The sequence below is a fragment of the Phoenix dactylifera genome, chromosome 4 (assembly GCF_009389715.1).
Source record: "Phoenix dactylifera cultivar Barhee BC4 chromosome 4, palm_55x_up_171113_PBpolish2nd_filt_p, whole genome shotgun sequence".
Taxonomy (NCBI): domain Eukaryota; kingdom Viridiplantae; phylum Streptophyta; class Magnoliopsida; order Arecales; family Arecaceae; genus Phoenix; species Phoenix dactylifera.
In genome coordinates this window covers 24,994,486-25,015,703 of record NC_052395.1, presented here as the reverse complement: position 1 = coordinate 25,015,703, position 21,218 = coordinate 24,994,486, and the positions used below count along the sequence as shown (strand labels likewise).

Sequence of the window (21,218 nt, the reverse complement as noted above, 5' to 3'; positions counted from 1 at the left end):
TTTCAAAAAATTAGTCCTTTGTGCGGGAAAGAACTTTTTTAAGAATTCTCTTTGCATATCATGCCATGTTCCTAACGATCTTGGTCTCAAGGAGTTCAGCCATGTTTTGGCTTTATCCTTCAAGGAAAAAGGAAACAAGGTTAATTTAAGGACATCTTCCGATACATTTGGCACTCTAAATGTGATGCTAATTTCCTCAAAATCCTTAAGATGAAGATAAGGGTTCTCGGATTCCATTCCATGATACTTTGGCAGCAATTGAATTACTCCTGGTTTGATTTCAAAGTGTCCTACGTTTTCAGGAATAATCATGCATGAAGGTTGACTAGTCCTAGTGGGATGTAAATATTGTCGAAGTGTCATAACTGGGGGTTTACCTTCATCACCATGGTGACTTCCTATATCATCAGGAAAATTTGCCATCTCACAAGGTGTGAGATACTGCGAAGGATTTTCAATATTATAATCTAAGGAATTGTCAAATGTTTGTCGACTCAGACGTCCAGTGTTGTCCCTATTCCAACCTAGCATACAAAATTTCAGAGTTTATTTATTTGTTTGTTTTTTTTTGTTTTGTTTTTGTTTTTTTTTTATGATTTCCCTTGATCTTTTCTTAAAGTTCTTATCAATTTTCAAGTAGCAACAAGGGTTAATGAGATATGATGATAATAAAATTCTGATTCTAAACAAACAATTAAATGCAGAAAATTCAAAACAAACAGCAGCAAGTTTTCGTATTAATCTGACAGTCTTAAAAGTTTCAGAATGTCAATCAGACCGTTCAGATGAAAGAAACATAGGTCCTGCATTCAATCAGACGGTGGATTACTCAGATATCAGAGTTTGATGCAGACTGTGCAGGGAATAAAAAAAACAACAATAAAGATTTTTTTTTTTTTTGAAAGAAAAAGACTAAATACTAGGATACTAATTAAATCTAAAATTATACTAATAAATCAGCCGTTCTCCGGCAACGGCGCCAAAAACTTGGTGCAAAAATAAAATTATTCTCCCAAGTGCAGGAGAATCGCACAAGTAGTAAATTCTCGGAAGTCCGAGGTCGAATCCTCAGGGAACGAAATATATATTAGATTATTTAATATAATTTTAGATTAATTAATTCAATAAATTCGTGGATTAAGATGATGTTTTGATTTTCAGAAATTAAAAACAAAGATGATATGCAACTAAACAAAGTTCAATGAAATAAAGATGGTAGGGATCTGGAATCCCCCTTGATGATATTGCATCCAAGAAATAAACTCTATGTTTTTGATTAAAAATGAATGGTAGGATAGATCTAATCATGGTATATATTTCATGAACATATGAACTCAATTTCTAAGCATTCATCGTGCTTTCTACGTCTACGACGAATCAAATACTAAAGCAATCCATATATCAATAATCATAATCCATTAAAGAGCTATCTACGAAATAACTATGCATGGATCAAAAAACATATCAGTAAATATGATTCATTGAAGGCAAAAGTTTAGAGTTTACTTCAAAGAGCAATACATCAAAGGTTCCTCCATCTCCCTCCCTAAGAAATCAGCCACTCATTGAAAACATTAATCCCCCTTTTATTTTTTTCTTTTTCTTTTCGGAAACAGGGGAGGCCCTGTTTCCCTTTCTTTTCTTTTTTTTCTTTTGACAGAGGGCTACTCCTCTGTTTCACTGAATGGGAAGGAATCCCCAGCCTCTGTTTTTTTCTCTCTTTTAAACCCCCCGAGAGCCTCCATATGCCGCGATGGATCCCTGATCCCACGGGATATGTGGAGATGCCCAGTATCCCGGATGCGGACGTTGGGAGCTTTGCGGATGAGGCGGAATCAGAAGCTCCACGGGATGCTGGGGCTCTGATGCACGAGAGCATCACGGGGATGGATGGAGTTTGCACGCGGACGCGATTGAAGCGGACGGCTGGATGAGCTCGGACGGGAGCTGGGAGGAGATGATGAATGCTGGCGAACGGAAGAGCTGGGAGCTGGGACGCTGAGATCACACGGACACGGGATGCTTGGGAGCTGATCACACGGACACGGAAGCTGGATTTTCCACGCGGACGCGATGAAGGAGGCTGAGACGCGGATGAAATCTGGATGAAGGTAGATCCGGAAGAATCGGATGATGCGCTGGATGGTTACCGAGCTGAAGATGAAGCTTGGACTCGTGAAGTGTTGGAGCGTGGAAGCTTCGGGGTGCATCACGGGAAGGAGCTAACGGACGGAAGCTGAGATTCGGGATGTTGGGAGGCTTCGTGGACGCACGGGAGAAAGAACTGATCGCGGGTTCCAAGAGGAGTCGGGATGCGGATGATTAGATCATGGATCCTGGGACGCAGGCGCTGGGAAACTTCACTGGAGATTTGCATGCGGAGAAGACGGACGCGGTGGTCTGGCTCGCGGATGCCGTTGATCACTCGTGGGAGGATGGGTTGCACGCTGGATGTGGCTGCACCTAGTCGGCTAATGCTCCTTCTAGTGTGCAACTGGGACTGACCCCATGTGGTTGGCTGGTCACCTGCGGTGATGCATATTTTTGGACCCGATGCGCATTTCAACTTGATTTACGATCACCTGCACCCAACAAAAATAAAATATTAATGCAGCACTGTTATCATTATTTGTTAGCAATAATGCTAATTTAAGTAATGTGTAGATCGCACTTTTGTGCTCTCATCACTTTAGTTGTAAGTATATTCAAATTGTTTAATCAAGTTTTATTTAATAAAACTGCATGAAGATTCATTGTATTGAAATGCTTGCTTGGGAAAATCTAAACTAATTGTTTATTGAGTCTGCTGCTTAATAGTTTTAATCTTGATTAGATTAGAATCAAACTGTTGCTAAGTTTAAATTCCACTGTGCATCCATACAACTTAGCTTAATTAATTAAAAATTTTAGAAGTAGTTGAAAAGTTTTAAAAGACCCAATTCACCCCCCCCTCTCTTGGGTTGTATCTACTAGGCAACATGATTAGATTTAAATAGATTTGGACCCTTAGCCTAATGATAATGTTAGGGTTTAAATGAGGGGTGTATGTAAGGATCCGTGCGGGCGTGTATTTAGTCCCATATCAATTATTCGCTAGAAAAATCTTGGGTACTTATACAACACTAAGAAATTCAAAAAATATCTTCCAACTAGCCTTTTTGGGTAAGCTCTTAGGTTGTTACACCTGTAATGGCCAAAGTGATCTATATCAGTTTGGTAATCCTCCTGAATATCTGTAGTGGCCAAAGTAGTCCATATTGAGATTGATGATTCACTTGAATACTTGTAGTAACAAAAGTGGTCCATATCAAGTCTGATGATCCTCCTAGATTAATCACCTAATTGAAAACTTAAACATAACCATAAAGGATCTAGAACTTACAAAATGATTTTCCAAATTGATAGTGTTTGAGGGGATAATGATTGTCTTACTTGTACAAAGGGGAGGCTTTCGTAATAAGGATCATTAATTTGCTTGAACCACAACTACTCTAAAGCAACTTCCAACCTTGTTTAGCTAGAAGTGCTTTGTTGAAGTTTTTGAGACACATAATTCCTAAACCTACTTTTTTGGATTTAGAGGCCGCATTCTAATTCACTAGAGCTGCAAAATGCAAGAAAGATTGTAATCCCTTCTAGAGGAAAGACCTTCTGAGTTTCTCCAATTTCAACACTAACCAACTCGAAGGAAGAATTTCTTCAACCCGTTCAATTCGAATCTTTCAAAAGCAATTAAAAAAATGCAAAATTTTGAAATAGGGTTTATATCCCCTTTCTTTTATTAATGATAATAAAATTGAGGTACATAATTGTCACGCTCCGAATCCGGATCATGACACGGCTGTGCTATTGCAATCTTATGCACACAATAACACGAAGCCACTTAAAATTTCATATAGTTTCATTTACTAATGTCATAACATTATTCATGAAGTTGGAACAGTACAAAGCTTCTAAAATTTGATTATTACATAACATTTTCAGTTACCCCAACCCTGAATAACACCAAGCTCCCTGCTCCAGGTAGTCTTATTCATATGTAGGAAAAGATAAATGAAAAGATATGAGATACATAGCTCAGTAACTAACCAAGTACTATCTTATTGGATCAAGCATAATTATGCCAATGCAGTGATTAAGAAGCAAACAGTTGTAGCAAAATAAAGCATTTTATAGTTGATACACACAAATCAGGTCATAAAGCAATGCATGTTCCATCCATGAAAGTTCATAATTATGATAATGCAAGTCATATAGAAATGTTGCCATTTATCCATACTTTATAAAACATACTCTCAAACGGATGTGCTACTATGGTCACTATAATCCCGTGACAGGGCCTGTTAATCTTAGTTGACTAATTCTGTTATTCGTTATCTACTTTAACCCATTGGCAGAGAGCCTGTTATTCTTTGGATGCTAGCTCCAGGATGTCAACTGGCCTCTATTTCTAGAGGCGGGCATAGCTATCTGAGAGTTCTTAAATCATATTCTTTTCCTTTCATAAATCATAATCATCATAAATAGGTTGGAAAATGATAAATGGCATCATATAATTTAAAAATACATAAACATGCCTCAAATTTCATTTTCCATGCAGTCTATTATAATCATAATTCATAATTCATACACCATCAAATATTCATGAAGGATGCTATTTAATCAAATTCATGAATCACATACAATCATATACTTGATTCTACTTTTAAGAAAAAATATCATAACAAATAAATTTCCATAATTATAAATAAACAGTAATTTGAAAACTATAAGACTAGTGCTAAGGTTACTTACAGCAATTTGCTTTCCAATTTCTTACGTCCGGGTGACGAATCCTTGATCACCTAAATTACACATAGGGGTCACATTAGTCCTTCTTTATTTCATAATTTTCTAATTTATCATAACATGAATTTACTTGCTTGGATCTAAAGTCCAATTTACCTAATTTGGATCCATTAGGCTCGATTTAGAACTAGATTGGGTTCACGTAGGTCAATTAGATCTTTAATTAAAGGAATGGGCCCGGTTCCTGATTGGGTCTATCCCTTTCGGGCCAATTTGGTCTTCTGATTCGGTTATTAGGCTCAATTCCAAGTCTAATTAGGTTTAATTTTGCTCCAGGGTTAATGTGGCTCATTTGGGCTTGAGTCAGGGTCAGCCCGAAGTCAATTTGGTCTCAATTTAGTTGAATTGGGTTTGAATTGGGCTTGATTCATATTCAATTTGGATTTGTTGAGACTAACTTAGCTTAATTAGGTTCGAACCCAACTTAATTGGACTTAATTTGGTTCGGATTTAACCCAATTTACAATTTAGGTTCGTGCGGACTTAGTCCAATCTAATTGGGCTCGGTTTTAGTCAAATTTGGCTAAACCTATTTTCCTTTTCTTTATTTGGGCCTAATAGGTTCAGACCCGAATTCGGATACGATCCGTTAGGGTGGACCCGTTAAGGGTCTCTCTTCTTTTTTTTGTTTTTTTTCTTTTCTTTTTCTTTTTCTTCTCTTCTTCTTTCTTCTTCCTTTCGAAGCGGCCGGCCTACGGCACCCACGGTCGCGCTCGCGGCGGTGCTTGCGATCGGGCCCGCGACCGCATCGGCGTCCCGCGTCCCACGGTCGACGACCCGTGGCCTACATCCCACGGCCGACGACCCGCGGCGGAGGTCGGTGCCCGCGGATCGACCACCGGTAAATATTTTTATTTTATTTTATTTCTTCCTCTTCCTCTCTTCTTCTTTTTCTTCCTCCCCTTCTTTCTTCTCCTGTGGAGGGGAGATCGGACCCGGGGAGGGCCCGAGCCACAGCCGGCGGCACTCCCCAGCCGGTCACCCCTGCGGCCGCGCCTGCGGCTGCAACTGGTGCTCACGGCCGATGGCTTGTAGCCGACACTGCTCGCGGCTGCCCCGGCCTACGCCCGCCTTTCCTTTTTTTTTTGTTTAGATTTATACTCTAAGCTAGATCTATAAAAATAAATTATGAAGAAGGGCTTTACATGCTCTAAAGGTGGTCGTCTGCCTCCTACTCCGGCAATATGGCCTCCTGCTCCGACGGCGTGGGTCTAACACCGGGTCCTGCCAACCGTGAATGATTGCGAGAGAGGGACTGTGGAGAAGAGGAAAGAGGGAGATGAAATTCTCCACCGATCGGGGCTTCTTGTAGCCTCTAATTGTAGGGGAAGGTGGATGGTTGTAACCACCCACCATCAGGCAACCCTAATGCCTGCCCTTTGGTGTGATGGCCTCCCCCATTCCAGAAATGGGGACGGTTATCACAATAATCATTATTTATAATGGTGAGGTCGGTTCTTACATAATTCGAATCGGATTTCTCTTTTAATTTTAATAGGACTTATGTTCCTAAAATAGACATCACTAGTAGAAATAAACTCAAAAAAGCTAAAATTCTATGTACAAAAGGTGAATCTTGACTTCTATATTAACTTTAACTTTTGTTGCTCCATTGAATTCTTCTTAGATTAGGAGATACGTTTGATTAAAATCTTTTCTAAAAAAATATTTGGTTTAATCGGTCCGTTTCAGATTTCAAATGATGGAATTTGAATCTAATTGCTAGGAGCACACCCCCGTAAGGGGTGGCATTATGTCGTAGGTCTCGAAAAGTTATTTGATTTAAAAAAAATGCAATCTCAATCAAACGTTTTACAACCAAGTTATAGCCTCTGAAAGTTTAGCTTGCGATTTGGCTTCTCGTATAGGCGTATAGCAGGTTTCGCTCCTGACCCTATCCACGCCCTAGATCCGGAGAATGATATGGCCGTGCTACCATCGGGTTTTGCCCACAATAACACAAAACCCACAATAACAATTCATATAGCATGATAAAAAAATTTGTCCAATTTCATTTGATAAACAAAAAGAAGTGGGTACAGTGTATCTAAATCCAACATTTAAATTTTTTCGACCACATAACCTAAACTTTATAGTCATAAGTACACTTATTGCTAGCTTGCAACTATGCTTGAAGTTTTATTCTTTCATCCTTCATTCATTTATTGTTCCCCGCTCCAAGCAACAATTATTTGGAAAAAAATATAAAGAGATAAATGGGCTTTGCGGCTCAGTAAGTAATTATGCACCACCTTATCGAATCAAGCATAAAATTTTTATATAATTCAATGCATCATTTGGAATGTAAAATTATACAGTAAAGTAAAACATCATAAATATAATATCAAACTGTGTTGTAGCAAATCAATTATGTATGTACAAATCATGCAAGTTCATAAAGCTGAAGGTGCAGTTTAAAATATTTGTGATCATCAAATGTTGACCATTTACATTTGATCATTTATCCATACTTTTATTTAAAACAGTGCTCACATATTTTTTTGCTCTACGGTTACTATAACCCGTGACAGGGCCATCTTCATAATCGACAAGATATTATGGTTCATATTCATTTTAATCTATTGGCAGAGGGCCGCTTTTGTTGGATGCTAGCTCCAAGGTATCGATTGGCCTCCATTTTTAGAGGCGATCATAGCTATTTGATAGCTCGTAAAATATTTTATATTTTTCATAAACTATATAACTTTATAAATAGGTTGGAAATGCTAAATGGCATCGCAAAAGTTTAAAATGAATAATCATGTCGCATATATCATTTTCATGAAATTTTTTATAATTACAATTCATATGTAAATCATTTACAATAAAGTATTAGTAAGGATGCTAATTGGCCAAAAATATGGAATATTTACAATCATATGCTTGATCCTAAATTTTTTTTAAAAATGCAGGATCCATCATGTCAAATATAATTCATAATTTTATACCTAGGATTGATCAATAATTTAAAATTAATAAAGTTTGTGGCAAGGTTACTTACCTCTGTTTTCTCAAAGATCACTAGATTTAGATAGGCAAATTCGCTGCACCTATCAAAACCATTTAAAAAGAATAAATTACTTACTATTTACTATTTAAAATTTAAATATAAATTAAAAATTTCTAAGCAACCCGAAATGGATTTGAGCAGGCTTTAAGCCCCGACTGGATAAATCGGACTAGAATCTATAAATTAGGTAAAGAGAGAATGGTTGTACCAAGAATGAAACCTCTCTCTCAATTTTTCTTTTATTTATTTATTTATTTATTATCTATTTTTTTTATTTTCTCTCTTTCTTTTTTTTTTCTTTTTCTCTTTTCTTCTCTTCTTTTCTTTCTTTTTTTTTTTTTTACTTTCTTCTTCATCGCTCTCCCCTCATCTTCCAGGGGAAGGGTGAGAGTCCGCCCCATTGAGAAACAAGGGAGGGGAGGTAGGACCTTCGACTCGATGGGGGCTCCGGCTGCGGCCGAGGACCGTGACACATGGTGGAATCACCAGGTAAGTGGTCTTCTTATTCGCTTCGAGGGGAGGAGATGGGAACTTGCCTTGGCCCTGAGGAGGTGTTCCGACCACAATTTCGACAGCATGAAGGTAGGGCACGGTGAGCCCGAGCAGAGGAAGGAAGAAGGGAAGGGAGGGAGAGGAGAAGGAAGAGAGATGGGGGAGAAAGAAGGGCTTGGTGAGTCCAAGCAGATGAGGAGGGAAAGATATAGAGGGAGGAGACTGCGGATTCCACAATCTCCTCGCACTATTCTTCCAAAATTGGGACACCAGTGAAGAGATTCGTCGGAAAGAAAAGAAGAGAGGCGGGGCTGCGGCGATGTCGCGTGGCCCTGCCCTCCCTTGCAGCGAGGATTGCGGCCAGCTCCACCCAGCCAGCCCACGTCCAAAAACAAGGTGTCACATATCCAATCCTATCCCTAATGGCCAAAATGATCCACATCGACTTCGGTGATCCTTTTGAATATCTATAATGGCCAAAATAATCCATATTAAATTTAGTGATCCTCCTGAATATTCATAGTGGCCAAAATGATCCACATCAAATTTAGTGATCCTTCTGGATCAACTTTTGTTTTCTATCAAAAAAAAGTAGTCTGGATAGCACAATAGAGACAACAATAAAGAGAAATATGGGAGATGGGTCTCCTATCTAAGATACGTCTTACAATGGATTCAATTGCTAGAATTTCCATAATTGCAGATGACGCAGCATTGTTAATATTCATCAAATCATACAAGCAGTTATGTCGGCCAGCCAAATTACATTTCCATACATGACAAATTGAAATTCATGGCACCCACACTCTAGAGCATTGATAAAGAATACTCCGGTTTCATTTAGGAAAGGCAAAAGAAAATAAAGCAGTAACCCTTTTTGACGAGTGAGCTACTGGACAAGCCTAACCAATTACAACACAACAGATGCAATCTCTCCTTTTTACAACCAAAAAAAAAAAAAAAGGAAAAAAACGCAGCACCGGACCCAGGCGACCCTAAATAGCCAACACTTGTCCTCCTACCTGCATTGTGTTGGGATCAAAAACCCCAGTAAGAAACACAACTTTCTCCTTGGGTCTCAGATAGGCACCTTACCAAAAGGACAAACAGCCTCCATGGAGCTCGAGCCCGAAAACAAGCAAGCAAAGTCTTCAGTGAGAATTCTCAAATTCCTCTCCTTCCAAATTTCCAACAAAGCCCTGACAATTGTGGCCTGGCACATCAATTGCTAATAAACAACTATGACAAGAGATCAAGCTCAAGTTGTCCCACAAGGCATAAACTTGCCAAAAATTAGATTTATGCATACCAGTGACGTGCGCTGATATTGGAACAACACGAAGAAACTCCTAATCAGGTGCAAGATAATTAACTGTTAAAATGTATTTATGAAAATGGAGAATTTGTGTTCAAACATGAAATACCTTGAACCTCCATAACTTTGCAGGTGAAGCAATAACAGAGAAAGAGCAAAAAAGAAGCATCAGCCATGAAACATTAACATGGGACCTTCAATTCAGTGTGTTGTTTCGAAAAGTTGCGAGAAAGTTTGTGTTCTTTGTTTTCTTTTTTTTATTTTGAGGAGAGATTTTATTTAATCTTCTACAAGAAATTGAGGTAAAATAAGATTAACTGGAAAACAATTCAAGGAAGAAGATCAAGGCAAATTAAACGAGATCCACAGGCTGTTATCCTTTAATATGACTATGATTTGGAAGCATGATGTAAAATTGCAAAACATATCCGAGAGAGATGAGTGTAAAAGGATGAAAGTGAACACATACCAAAAGCATCGGAGTAGTTGTATAGTGTCAGGTTTTCATTGTCACAGCAGCTGTGACACGTACACGAGGAATGCGAGCAATCTTTATCCAATCAGGTCCACCCTCTGAGCACCGCTCTTCCAATTCTGGGCATCCTGAGATCTGCAAGTCTTCGAGTGAAATAGGCAAGCCATTCTCTGGAAGTGACATAATCTTGGGACAGTTTGTTATACTCAGTTTCTTGAGGGATAAAAGCGTAGACAGGTCAGCAGGCAGGTGCCCCAGACTGCGACAGTTGGATATCCCCAGCTCTTGGATGGATGTTAGTTGATGAAACCACAACTCCTGCTCCTTGCTAAAGTAACCAAGATGGTTGAAGTGCTGGAAATTCAAAATCTTAAGTGAAGAGAGGCTTCCTAAAAGAACCCATCCATCATTAAGTAGGATACTGTCATCTATGCAGAGATCAGTGAGAGATTGCAAGCCCTTCTCCATATCCGGTTGCTTAGGCAGTGAGGACTCATTCAACATGGGACATCCTTCAATATGTAGTTTCTTCAGGTTAGCAAGAGAGTGAAGCCCACCTGGTATGCTCAGCTCTGGGCAGTCTTCAAGGTGCAATTTCTCAAGTGCTTTGAGGTCGGACAAACTAATAGATGTTTTGTGGTGGTAATGAGATACCATTAAGAGAGTCAGAGAGGTGAAGCTTTGTAGACATCCAGGCAGTGCAATGCCATCATAGCCTGTAATGCTTAGCTCTTTAAGGTTGGGGGGTGGTTCGAGCCCTTCAAGTACATCTTCCTCCACATCAAGCCGGTTTCTTGTTGGAGAACTCCATTCTAACTGCAATGCCTTGAGGTTCCTTTTATTCTTCAACTTAGCCTTCTTGGCCTCCTCCTTAGTTTTGACATTCTCAAGATTCTTAATTGAAATCCTTCGAAGATTCATCAAGTTTTCTAACTCTCCTATTCCATGCCCCCTCTTCTGTCTGACAGGAAATTCCTCTATGTAATGGAGATTAGTTAGTTCTCCAATCCCCTCTATTAGAGAAACAATTTCAGAATCGCCATACAAATATCGCAGGTTGATTAATTTGTTCATGCCTTTCGGTAACTCCTGAAAGTGGCATCCTTGCAAATTCAGCACTTGCAGATGGAAAAGCCTAGAAAAAGATGTTGGAAGCAGTCTGATTTTGGTGTTAGAAATGTCTAGGTACCGGAGATGCAATAAGCCACCGAAAGAATCTGGTAACTTTTCTATGGGAGTTGAAGATAGGTCCAGCACACGCAGGTCTTTCAGATATATGAACATGCCTTCAAGAACCTTAGAAAATTCATGTGAATCACAATCGCCAAAGAACAAAAGGGTACGCAAGTTTTTAATTTTTATCATTTCTGTAAGCACTTCCAATTTATCAGTCCTAACACGCAAGTGGCGAACCTTTCGTAGAATATTTCGTGACTCATCTTCAACTACAGAGCAATCACCCGACGAGATATATACTGCCAAATCGTGCATCAATCCATGCATTACATATCTGTTTTCCTCTGCAGGTTGAAAGAAAAACCTCTGCATTAGTTCATCAAACCATTGGCTCCCAATATCCTCCAGTATCATTTCCCTTCGGTCATCTAGTTTAATGTAACCCTGTGCTACCCACATCTGGACTAATTTATGTTTCTCGAACATGTATCCCCGAGGGAAAATGGAACAGTAAGAAAAGCATTGTCTCAAATTAGCATTTAGGTGTTGATAGCTCAACTTGAGAGTTGACAAGAGCTCTCTTTGAAAAAAATCACGCTCCCACAATTCACCTTCCGAGATTGCTCTCCAGATATGCTCATCCACGTTGGTTCGTAATAGAAACCCTAGCACTTTGGCTGCTAATGGCAGACCTCCAAGCTCTCTGTATATTTGCACACCAATAGGCTCCAATTTCTTGCTTTCCTCAAGGTCTCGATTCCCATAACCAAATGCTGAACACTGAAGAAGGGCCCGGAACTCATACTCTGATAGACCTCCTACCATTATAGGGCTCATAGTGCCCATAATATGAGCAACTTTTGCACTTCGAGTTGTCACCAAAACCTTGCTCCCTTCTTCACCGCATGTTAAGATGCCGCGCAGCATTTCCCAATGGGCAGGTGACTCATCCCACACATCATCAAAGACAACAAAAAATCTCTTGCCTGACATAGCCTTCTTAAGTTTCATAATAATGGGTTCCATATCAGAAATAGTATCGGAGAGATCATTTGACAGGAAGCACAACAGGCGCTTTAAAATCCTTCGGATGTCAAAATCAGCAGACACATAACACCAGGCTCTTATGAAGAAATGTTCCGCCAGTCTCTCGTCATTGTAAACAAGTTGTGCAAGAGTTGTTTTGCCAACCCCCCCAATGCCTACTAATGGAAGGACATCGATGTCACGACCACGGCGACTCCCAGCCCCTCCCTTGTACCAACCATCAGAACTCAACAATACCCTTACTATCTCTTCTTTCTCCTCTTCACGCCCGATAATGTCGGACGTTAAAAGAAAGGACGCCGTCTCGGGCCTGACTATCCGCTCTCTACCGTGGTCAACTGACACGTAATTATGCTTGGCATGATCAGAAATTCTTTTAAGTTCTCCCACAAGATTCTTTAAGTTTTGACGGCCACGAAGGAACGAAACTAAATTCTTGAAATCCATAAAAGAGGATGGAATGCCCCACACATCACAGAACAAAACTAACATAGAAGAGGATGGAATGTGCCACACCTTCTTGGAAAGGGTTCTGAAATGAAATTCGTCCAGCAAGTCGTCCGCCTCATAGAAAGCTTCTCTGAGTTGCCTCAGCAATACGGACTGGGCAGGGTCGCTTGTCAGCCCTCTCTCAGCATCATTGATCCAACCTTGGATGCCTCCAAGGGTAGATTGTAGTTCACGCAGCATAAACTGAATCTTTGAATCGAAATGGCCCGCCTCTTCAATGGAGCGGGCGTCGTCGACCAACCTACGAATAATAGCAGACCCGAACCAATCTCCAGCCGTCAACCCCTCCGCCATATCTGAGAATGCTCCTTAGAGAGAGAGAGAGTCTAGTCCTGACCTTTGCTAATTCAGGGAGGACCTGGAGTTTATCGCTTCCATTAGTAAGAGATGACGATTATGAAAAGAAAATCTTGGATAAAAGGATAAAAATAATTATATTTTAATGGAGAAAAATAAAGGAAATAAACGGGTTAGGTGCCGACAATCCACCTGCGCCAGCTGTATCTGTTACGGGCATGTCGCTAGCAGAGCAGGTGAGGGTGTTTAAAATAAAATATTTTGGATGCGTGTAAGGGATGGGAGGATCAATGATAACCATGGTTTTACCATTCCTACACTGGCAAAAGGAAAAATAATATCTAAATAAATCCTCGATGCAGGTGCGTGAGCAAAGAGGCCAAGTTGCAATAAAATATTGTTCAAGGGATTATCAAAGAGGAGACCGTGGCTCCTCATGAAGGGCCAGCGTGGAAGGAATCAACTGCCCTTTGATTCCTCCAAGAAGGCAGCATGAACCTGTACACTCTCGCATGAAGGGCACCGTATTGAATACGGAGACCTCTAGACAAACCAATGGTTGAAAGTCGAAATGGACATCGAATATTCATATATTTATATTTATATTTATATCTATTTAATAAATATAATTATTTAAAAATCAAAATTTATATTTATGTTTACTTTAAATTAGCTTGGATACCAGGATGGGAGCAATAGAAACATAAAGTTAAACTTTACTAGCTACAAAATAAATTAATATTTTTCTTTAATTCTTTATATCTATTTCTTATGTCCCAGTCCGTCGCTTGAACTAGTAGGTGATACGGCTGCACGTTCTGCAAATATAATTCTAGAATTTGCAAGGCCTGCTCTTCTAAATTAAATTTCAAATTATTATTATAAAAAAGATAAAATAATTACAACATTAACATAAGTTGTTCAACTACAAATTTCAAATACTTAATTATTGTCGGAGATGCTTAACCATTCCACCTCCCACTAAAATCTCAATCTATTGCTGGGTACTCACTCTTATGGCTCTAAAAGGAATAGAGTCTTATGGCTCTAAAAACAATAGAATATTATTACCATGAAATGCACAATCAAGTTAATCAATATAGAAATTTTTTATTTCCATTATTCAACAGGCCACAACATATATCAATGAGCCATACACAACAAAAATAAGGAATCCATTCAACAATGGTTCAAAATAAATAATTTGTTATCAATTCATAACATTTTGGCAAGAGATTCAGCAAGCGTTCCAAGTGTACATAATAAGTAATTTAAGTTATTTTTTAGCCTTGGATTAGCCATGGTCATGTTTCGTACCCATGATAGGGCAATTGATAGAATGATACTTATAACAATCCACAGATTTCATTCAAAAAAAACTAGCTGGAAGATATTATTTGAATTTATTAATCATATATAAGTATCCAAAATCTACCCATCGAATAACCGATGTGGGACTAAGCACATGCCCGCACGGATATACTCCTTCCGTTTAAACTCTAATATCCTCACCAGGCTAAGGATCTAAATTCATTCAAATCTACTCACAAGTACTACGATTGGTATATGGTCAGCTTCAATAAACCTGTGTTGTAGTGTCTCCTAGTCCACATGAGCCATGAGCCGAATTTGCTCTGATACCATTTGTAACAACCTAGGGATCTCGTCCAAAAAGGCTAGCTGAAAAGTATTATTTGGATTTCTTGATCCTATATAAGTATTCAAGATCTAACAAGCGAATAACCGATGTGGGACTAAATACACGCCCCACGGGTCATCACATAAACCTGGCTCTGATACCATTCCCGTCATACCCCGAACCCAACACCCGAGTCTGAACACATAACACGGCTGTACACTTCCTAGGGCAGAGTCCTAGAAAATATGTTAAGACTAAAAGTTTATCACAACCTCAATATTCATAATAAAAAATGATCTCATTTCATAACGAATCAATAAAACTGATCTAATTATAAAATTTTAATCATGCAACCAGTATCAGTGATGCTCTATTTGTTCATTACTTTTTTTTACGATCTCAACCATAGCCAAGATACCATAGTCAAGTATTAATCCACTTGCAACCTGCAACTCTAAAAAAAAAAAGAAAAAAGAAAAAGAAAAAGAAGGTTGTGAGCTTTACAGCCCTTTAAGAATTTTGAACCCTTACACCATAAGTAATAAAAAAATAATCAATTAATAATATCAGATAAAATGAATATCATATCAATACTTAGAAAGCTCATATAAATAATATGCACATAAGCACTCATTATCATCTTATCAAAGAAGCATATATATACATCTATATATATATATACACATACATACATATATAAATATATACACATACATATATATACATACATACATACATACATACATACATACATATACATACATATACATACATATATATATCTATATATATATATATATATCAAATTTAACTAATTGTTCAACAATAGTTTCTTATGTTATGTCATTTGTTTTTCATTAACTTGATTTTTAGGTTACATATCAATTATCTTCCGGTTGTGGACTAACCAACGTCATGACCCAGTCCAAGACTGACAAAATCCCACGCATAAGCTCGTGGAGGTTGTCCTATACGTAATTCCATAGACGCTATTCTATGCATAAGCTCGTGAAGGCTATCACACGCGTAAGCCCGTGGAAGCTATCTCACGGATAAACTTGTGGAGGATATCTCATGTGTAAACCCATGGACGATATCCCATGTGTAAGCCCATGGATACGATCACACGCATAAGCTTGTGGAGGCTATTCCATGACAAGGTTAGTACAAATCATATCTTGTCCGTCTGATTTACATGTTACTCTTGTCAAATAGTTTCCACTTGCACAGTGCATTTCTCCCAAATTTAAAATATCTTGTTCACATAATTGATCTTCAATATATGATACATATAATAACGATACAAATATATTCATACTAGAAATCGTATAAAACATACCATCACATGCTAAACCAAATTTATTGATGCAAATCTCACGATGTAAATCTCACGATGCAAATCCAGTGGTACAAACCAATATATATATATATATATATATATATATATATATATATTTGGTGACCAAATTTAGAAATTCTTACCTCTATCACAATCCAACGTAGCTACAACACTACCAAACCATACCTAATATGTTCAGTCAATTTAATATCAATATAAAACCAACTTATCCATTATCAATCACTCGCAATATTAATGAATCAATTATTCAATAATTATCTAATTTTAGAGTTCTAATATTTGAATTATCCATATTTTCTATCCCCACTTAATTGAAAATTATAATAATAGGTCAGGGTCTTACCTCAATTTAGAACTAGAGTATAAGATCTTGTTGGGCTTCTTCTTGTCCAGATGACTGTAGCCCCATAGGGCTGACTACAAAAATAGATTCGTATAGAAAGATATACGGCTAGCTAGATAACAATATTCAATTGTTCAAATCGGTCAACACATCATAGCTTAATCCATCTGATCAGAAAACGTATAAGAAAAAGATAGCTGACAACAGTCGGGGTGAAGGAAGGACAAGGTCGACTAGGTAGCGGTGTCCGACGATATGGGTCGTTTGCTTCATCTAATTAAGTAGTAACATCCAAGTGCTCGGATTGATCGGATCCGAGTAGTCTAACAAGTCAATTCAAGAAGAGTCAGGCTACAGTATAGATAGCTCAATAAAGATTGATGATGATGATGATGAAATTCAACCGCTCTCAGTAAGTGCTGTAGTGGGGGCATTGGCACACCTCCGACGACAATGGATTAGAGCCCTTCACCAGAGCCGACTAAAGTCATCGAGAGATGTCCTTACCAGGTCCAACAATCCTAGAGAGAGATACAATCCAAGTAGAGAAAGAAGGGGGAAGAGAGAGAGAGAGAGAGAAAAAGGGTGGTTGTAGGTGATTGCCGAGGTTAGGGACCTATGGTCGACAACAGGCGGCCGGCAACGTGAAAACCAACAAACAAAAATAGGAATTTCAACACCTAATGGAATCCACGGCATATTGGTGGCCGGAGTTCCGGCCATGGCTTCTAGCCACTACGAGGAACCAGAGGTAGACCTCGGCAATAAGCACTGGCGACAAAAATAGCCAGAATCATAAAGAAAGAGGGGTTCATTTTCAAAAACAAGGGAAGCAAAGCAACCCCGTTTTTGACCAAAAAATCAGCGTTAATAGGCTGAAATCAAGGCTCTAAGGGGTTCGGAAGAAAGAGAAGAGGGGTAAATCGGAGGGGCTAGGATCTTACCAAGTTTCCAGTGACATTGGTCGTCACAGCAGTGTGAATGGCAACCGGCGTTCGGAGAGAAAAAATTAAAGATTTCTGGCAACGGTTTTGATTGGAAAACCTAGGCTCTCCGGTGAGATCAAAGAGAAGATTGAAGGGGCCTCTAAATAGACCTGGGGCGACCAGAATCCGACCTAGAGTCGGATACCATTCGATGATCTCGGGAGGAAGAAGACTCCGATTGGGAGTCTCTTCTCTCTAGGCACGTGCACGACACGTGCCAAAATTCTTTTTTTTTTTTTGTTTGAGCCAAAAAGTGGGCCGATCAAGTGGTGTCGGATTACTCCGGACGCATAGCGATGATCGCAGCGGAAAGACACATGCGAGGTCGTTCATTTCATGAACGATCTAGGGAACGTAGATTTCAAAAATTTTCTAGAGTTCTCTACCTCAGATTTATGAAATCTAAAGGGAAGATTAAAATTAAAAGACTAGATTAATTTCAGATCTACTATAATTGCTAATTGTATAGAATTTATAAAGATCTAATCTTTACCTTTGAGCGGGTAGAACTTCACCGCTATCTGATGATCGTAGGATTTCTGGTTCTCTTGAAGCCGCACAAGCGTCCGGCCTCTACAGGTATCCACACGAGGTACAGATCGCTCCAAAATCTCATCAGGATGCTAGCTCCCTTGCAAAGATCACTTTTGATGGCTGAATTTCCCTCCTTTAATCAACTCTTTGATTACTTTGAGAGGAAGAAGAAGGAAGATGACGAACGTCGAAGAGGAGGAAATAGATGGCGTAGCTCTTCTTCCCTTTTTCTTGCTCACGCCAAGGAGGAAGGAGAGAGAGGGTGGCGGCTGAATGAAGGCTCCAATTCTTTCATGCTTCACGCCAAGGCCCTTTAAATAGGCATCTCATGCCTATACAAACAAGGAATAATTTTAGAGATCAATCACTCATTGATTCATCCCTCCAAAATCTGCAACACCCCTTGCTTAATTTTATCGCAACTCTTACATAAAAGTGATTGAAAAGAATCAAAGGGACGTGCTCTTGCCATGTGGCAATCCGCGTGAATAAGGAGGAGGAGGGGCATCTGCCCCTCCTCATGGCGTGGGGCCATTATAAGAGAGGAGGGGCGGACGCCCCTCCTTTCTTTGTGCGTGTGAGAAGGAGGAGGGGCGGACGCCCCTCCTTTCCTTCTTTGCTCCACACGCATGGAGGAAGGGCTCTCTCCCTTCCTTCCATGCGTGGGTCACCTAATCCAATTAGGATTTTCATGGTCCCACCTGCTTAATTGAATTCTAATCCAATTAGAACCCAATGTGTCCTCCAAATTGATTTATATGAATTCTAATCCAGTTAGGACTTGAATCAGACTTCATGAATCAAGTTCCTTATCTAATAAGGAGTTCTAATTAATTAGACCTTTCCATCCTTATCCAATAAGGTTAAGCCTAATTTAATTAGGTCCAATTAAATCAATTAAATACCAATCCAATTGTAATTTCTTCTTCTTTAACTAACTAACTCTTAGCAGGTTAATCCAATTGACAATCAATTTTAATTGCGATTTTAAATCCCTATCCAACCATCAGAACGATCAAAACCTCTAATGTGTATGACCTCATAGATTTTATTCTAACTGGTAGTGAGATATATTATGATCTCTATCATAATATCATCGAAACTCCTTTCAATGGGTTGAAACGATTTCAACTCTACTCTTAAGGTTCACTGATCACCAAGTAAATGCTTTCGAGTCTCACAATCCACTAGTGACACCTAACAGCATATAGTAACAACCCAGCAGAACAGAAGAGATGAACCTCTAGGTGCAGTTAGCGTATGATACAGTACCTCTATTATGGATCCGGACATGACTGATGTTATGGATAACTCGTTAAACCCCATCGTCTGTCTTATGTCAGATTTATTTGACTCAAGTTTGAGATTGGAAATTTCTTTTTCCAGAACTGCCCTGGCCAAAGTCTTTCAAACTTAGTCTCATAAATCACATAGGATCACTCCTAATCTATCAAGATCGATAGATTCCATCTAGATGCAACCCTAATCCGATAGTGAACTTATTGAAGCCAATTTGCACCACAAGGACTCTTAGGGCCCATGTTTATATGCTCGTCAAACTACAGCAACCTCACCGTGATTAGCCGAGGCATTGCAGGTCCAAGTACTAGTCATACAACTGCAGCATCAAGTAAGTCACTGACGAGTGGATAGATATGGACTTCTTGCTTTGGTCATGCTCAGTACCCTTGTTCTCTAACAAGCACTTGCACAATCACCCCAGTGTCCCCACACTATGGACTTAAGACTCGTTTATCAAGAAAAGTGATCTGTGCACTAATCTTATTGGATCGATCACCGTCCTTCGTGATGATCCATCGATCAGGAGCTATTCAGAAATTAACTACTAATTACACATGCCTTAAATTTTCAACTCTTGAGAATATGTGTTATTATTTTATTAATCCTTAGGACGATTCATGGACATATAATAACATGAATGAACAAAATGCCTGATTTTATTAATTAATAAAAGATCAAATACAAATTTTATGCCTTCAGAATAATTACAATGTGTCTGCCAAATTGGCTTTTAGAGCATACTCCTAACAATCTCCTATTTACACTAAAGCCAATCAGACATATTTCTAAGCCCCATCTTCTCAAGATGTGCTTTTGTCTTTTGCTGACTTAGCTTCTTAGTGAATGGGTCCACCACGTTATCTGTAGAGTCTACTCTCTGCACCTCTACATACTTTTTTTCGATGTAGTCGTGTATCAGGTGATATCACTGCTCTATATGCTTAGACTTCTGTTGAGACCTCGGCTCCTTAGCCAGTGCTATGGCGCCATTGTTGTCACAGTAAAGTGTGATGGCATCTAATGACATCACGCCTAACTCTTCAACAAACGTTTTGTAACAAAATGCTTCCTTTGCAGCTTCAGAGGCGGCAATGTACTCAGCTTCCATGGTAGAATCTACAATGATCGGTTGTTTGAAACTCTTCCAATTTACCGAACCACCATTGCACAAGAACACATACCCTAATGTAGACTTTCTATCATCAATGTCAGTCATAAAGTATGAATATGTCTATCCTTCTACCTTTAATTCTGTTCCTCCTCCAAAGACCAAGATATATCCTTAGTTCTTCTCAAGTACTTAAGAATGTTGTTCACAGCTGTCCAGTGCTCTTCGCCTGGATTCGACTGATATCTGCTCGTGACACTCACAGCATGTGCTATATCAGGTCGTGTATATAGCATGACATACATAAGGCTTCCTATAGCCGAAGCATAAGGGATCTTGCTCATGCGTTGAATCTCTTCAGATGTGTTGGGGCACATCTTCTTGGAGAGATGAATCCCATGCCTTAGGGGTAGCAATCCCCTTTTAGAGTTTTTCATGCTGAACCTCTTCAACACTTTCTCTATGTATATTTTCTATGACAGACCTAGCATCCTTTTAAATCTATCTCTATAGACCTTAATTCTCAAAATGTAGTATGCTTCCCCAAGGTCTTTCATGGAGAATTCCTTAGACAACCATACCTTGACCGAAGTAAGCATGAGAATATCATTCCCAATTAGGAGGATATCATCCACATACAATACGAGGAATACAATAGCCCTCCTACTAACCTTCTTATAAACACACGGTTCCTCTTCATTTTTGATGAAATCAAACGATTTGATTACATCGTTGAAACGAGTGTTCCAACTCCGAGATGCTTGCTTTAGTCCATA

At 39.1% G+C, this 21,218-nt stretch overlaps 1 protein-coding gene across 4 annotated transcripts; it reads right to left on the bottom strand.

Annotated features, from left to right (window-relative positions):
- Window positions 1–9,134: 9,134 nt before the first annotated feature.
- On the bottom strand, window positions 9,135–13,231 carry LOC120110585 (putative disease resistance protein RGA3). Of its 4 annotated transcripts, none has more exons than XR_005511713.1 (3): window positions 10,135–13,231; window positions 9,660–9,699; window positions 9,135–9,563 (listed from the first exon to the last, which is right to left on the bottom strand). XR_005511713.1 is itself a non-coding variant. In XM_039125965.1 (2 exons), exon 1 carries the CDS (start codon window positions 13,165–13,167, stop codon window positions 10,162–10,164), a length of 3,006 nt encoding a protein of 1,001 aa, XP_038981893.1. In that variant the 5' UTR covers window positions 13,168–13,231; the 3' UTR covers window positions 9,135–9,563; window positions 10,135–10,161. The 4 variants fall into 4 exon arrangements, 2 of the variants coding, with proteins under 2 accessions (XP_038981893.1, XP_038981894.1); XR_005511714.1 differs by having other exon boundaries at window positions 9,135–9,549; XM_039125965.1 differs by lacking the exon at window positions 9,660–9,699.
- Between the last annotated feature and the right edge of the window lie 7,987 nt (window positions 13,232–21,218).

What these genes read in the sequence shown, in the direction of transcription:
- LOC120110585 (XM_039125965.1), bottom strand. Translation starts at nt 13,167, where the DNA reads ATGGCGGAGGGGTTGACGGCTGGAGATTGGTTCGGGTCTGCTATTATT.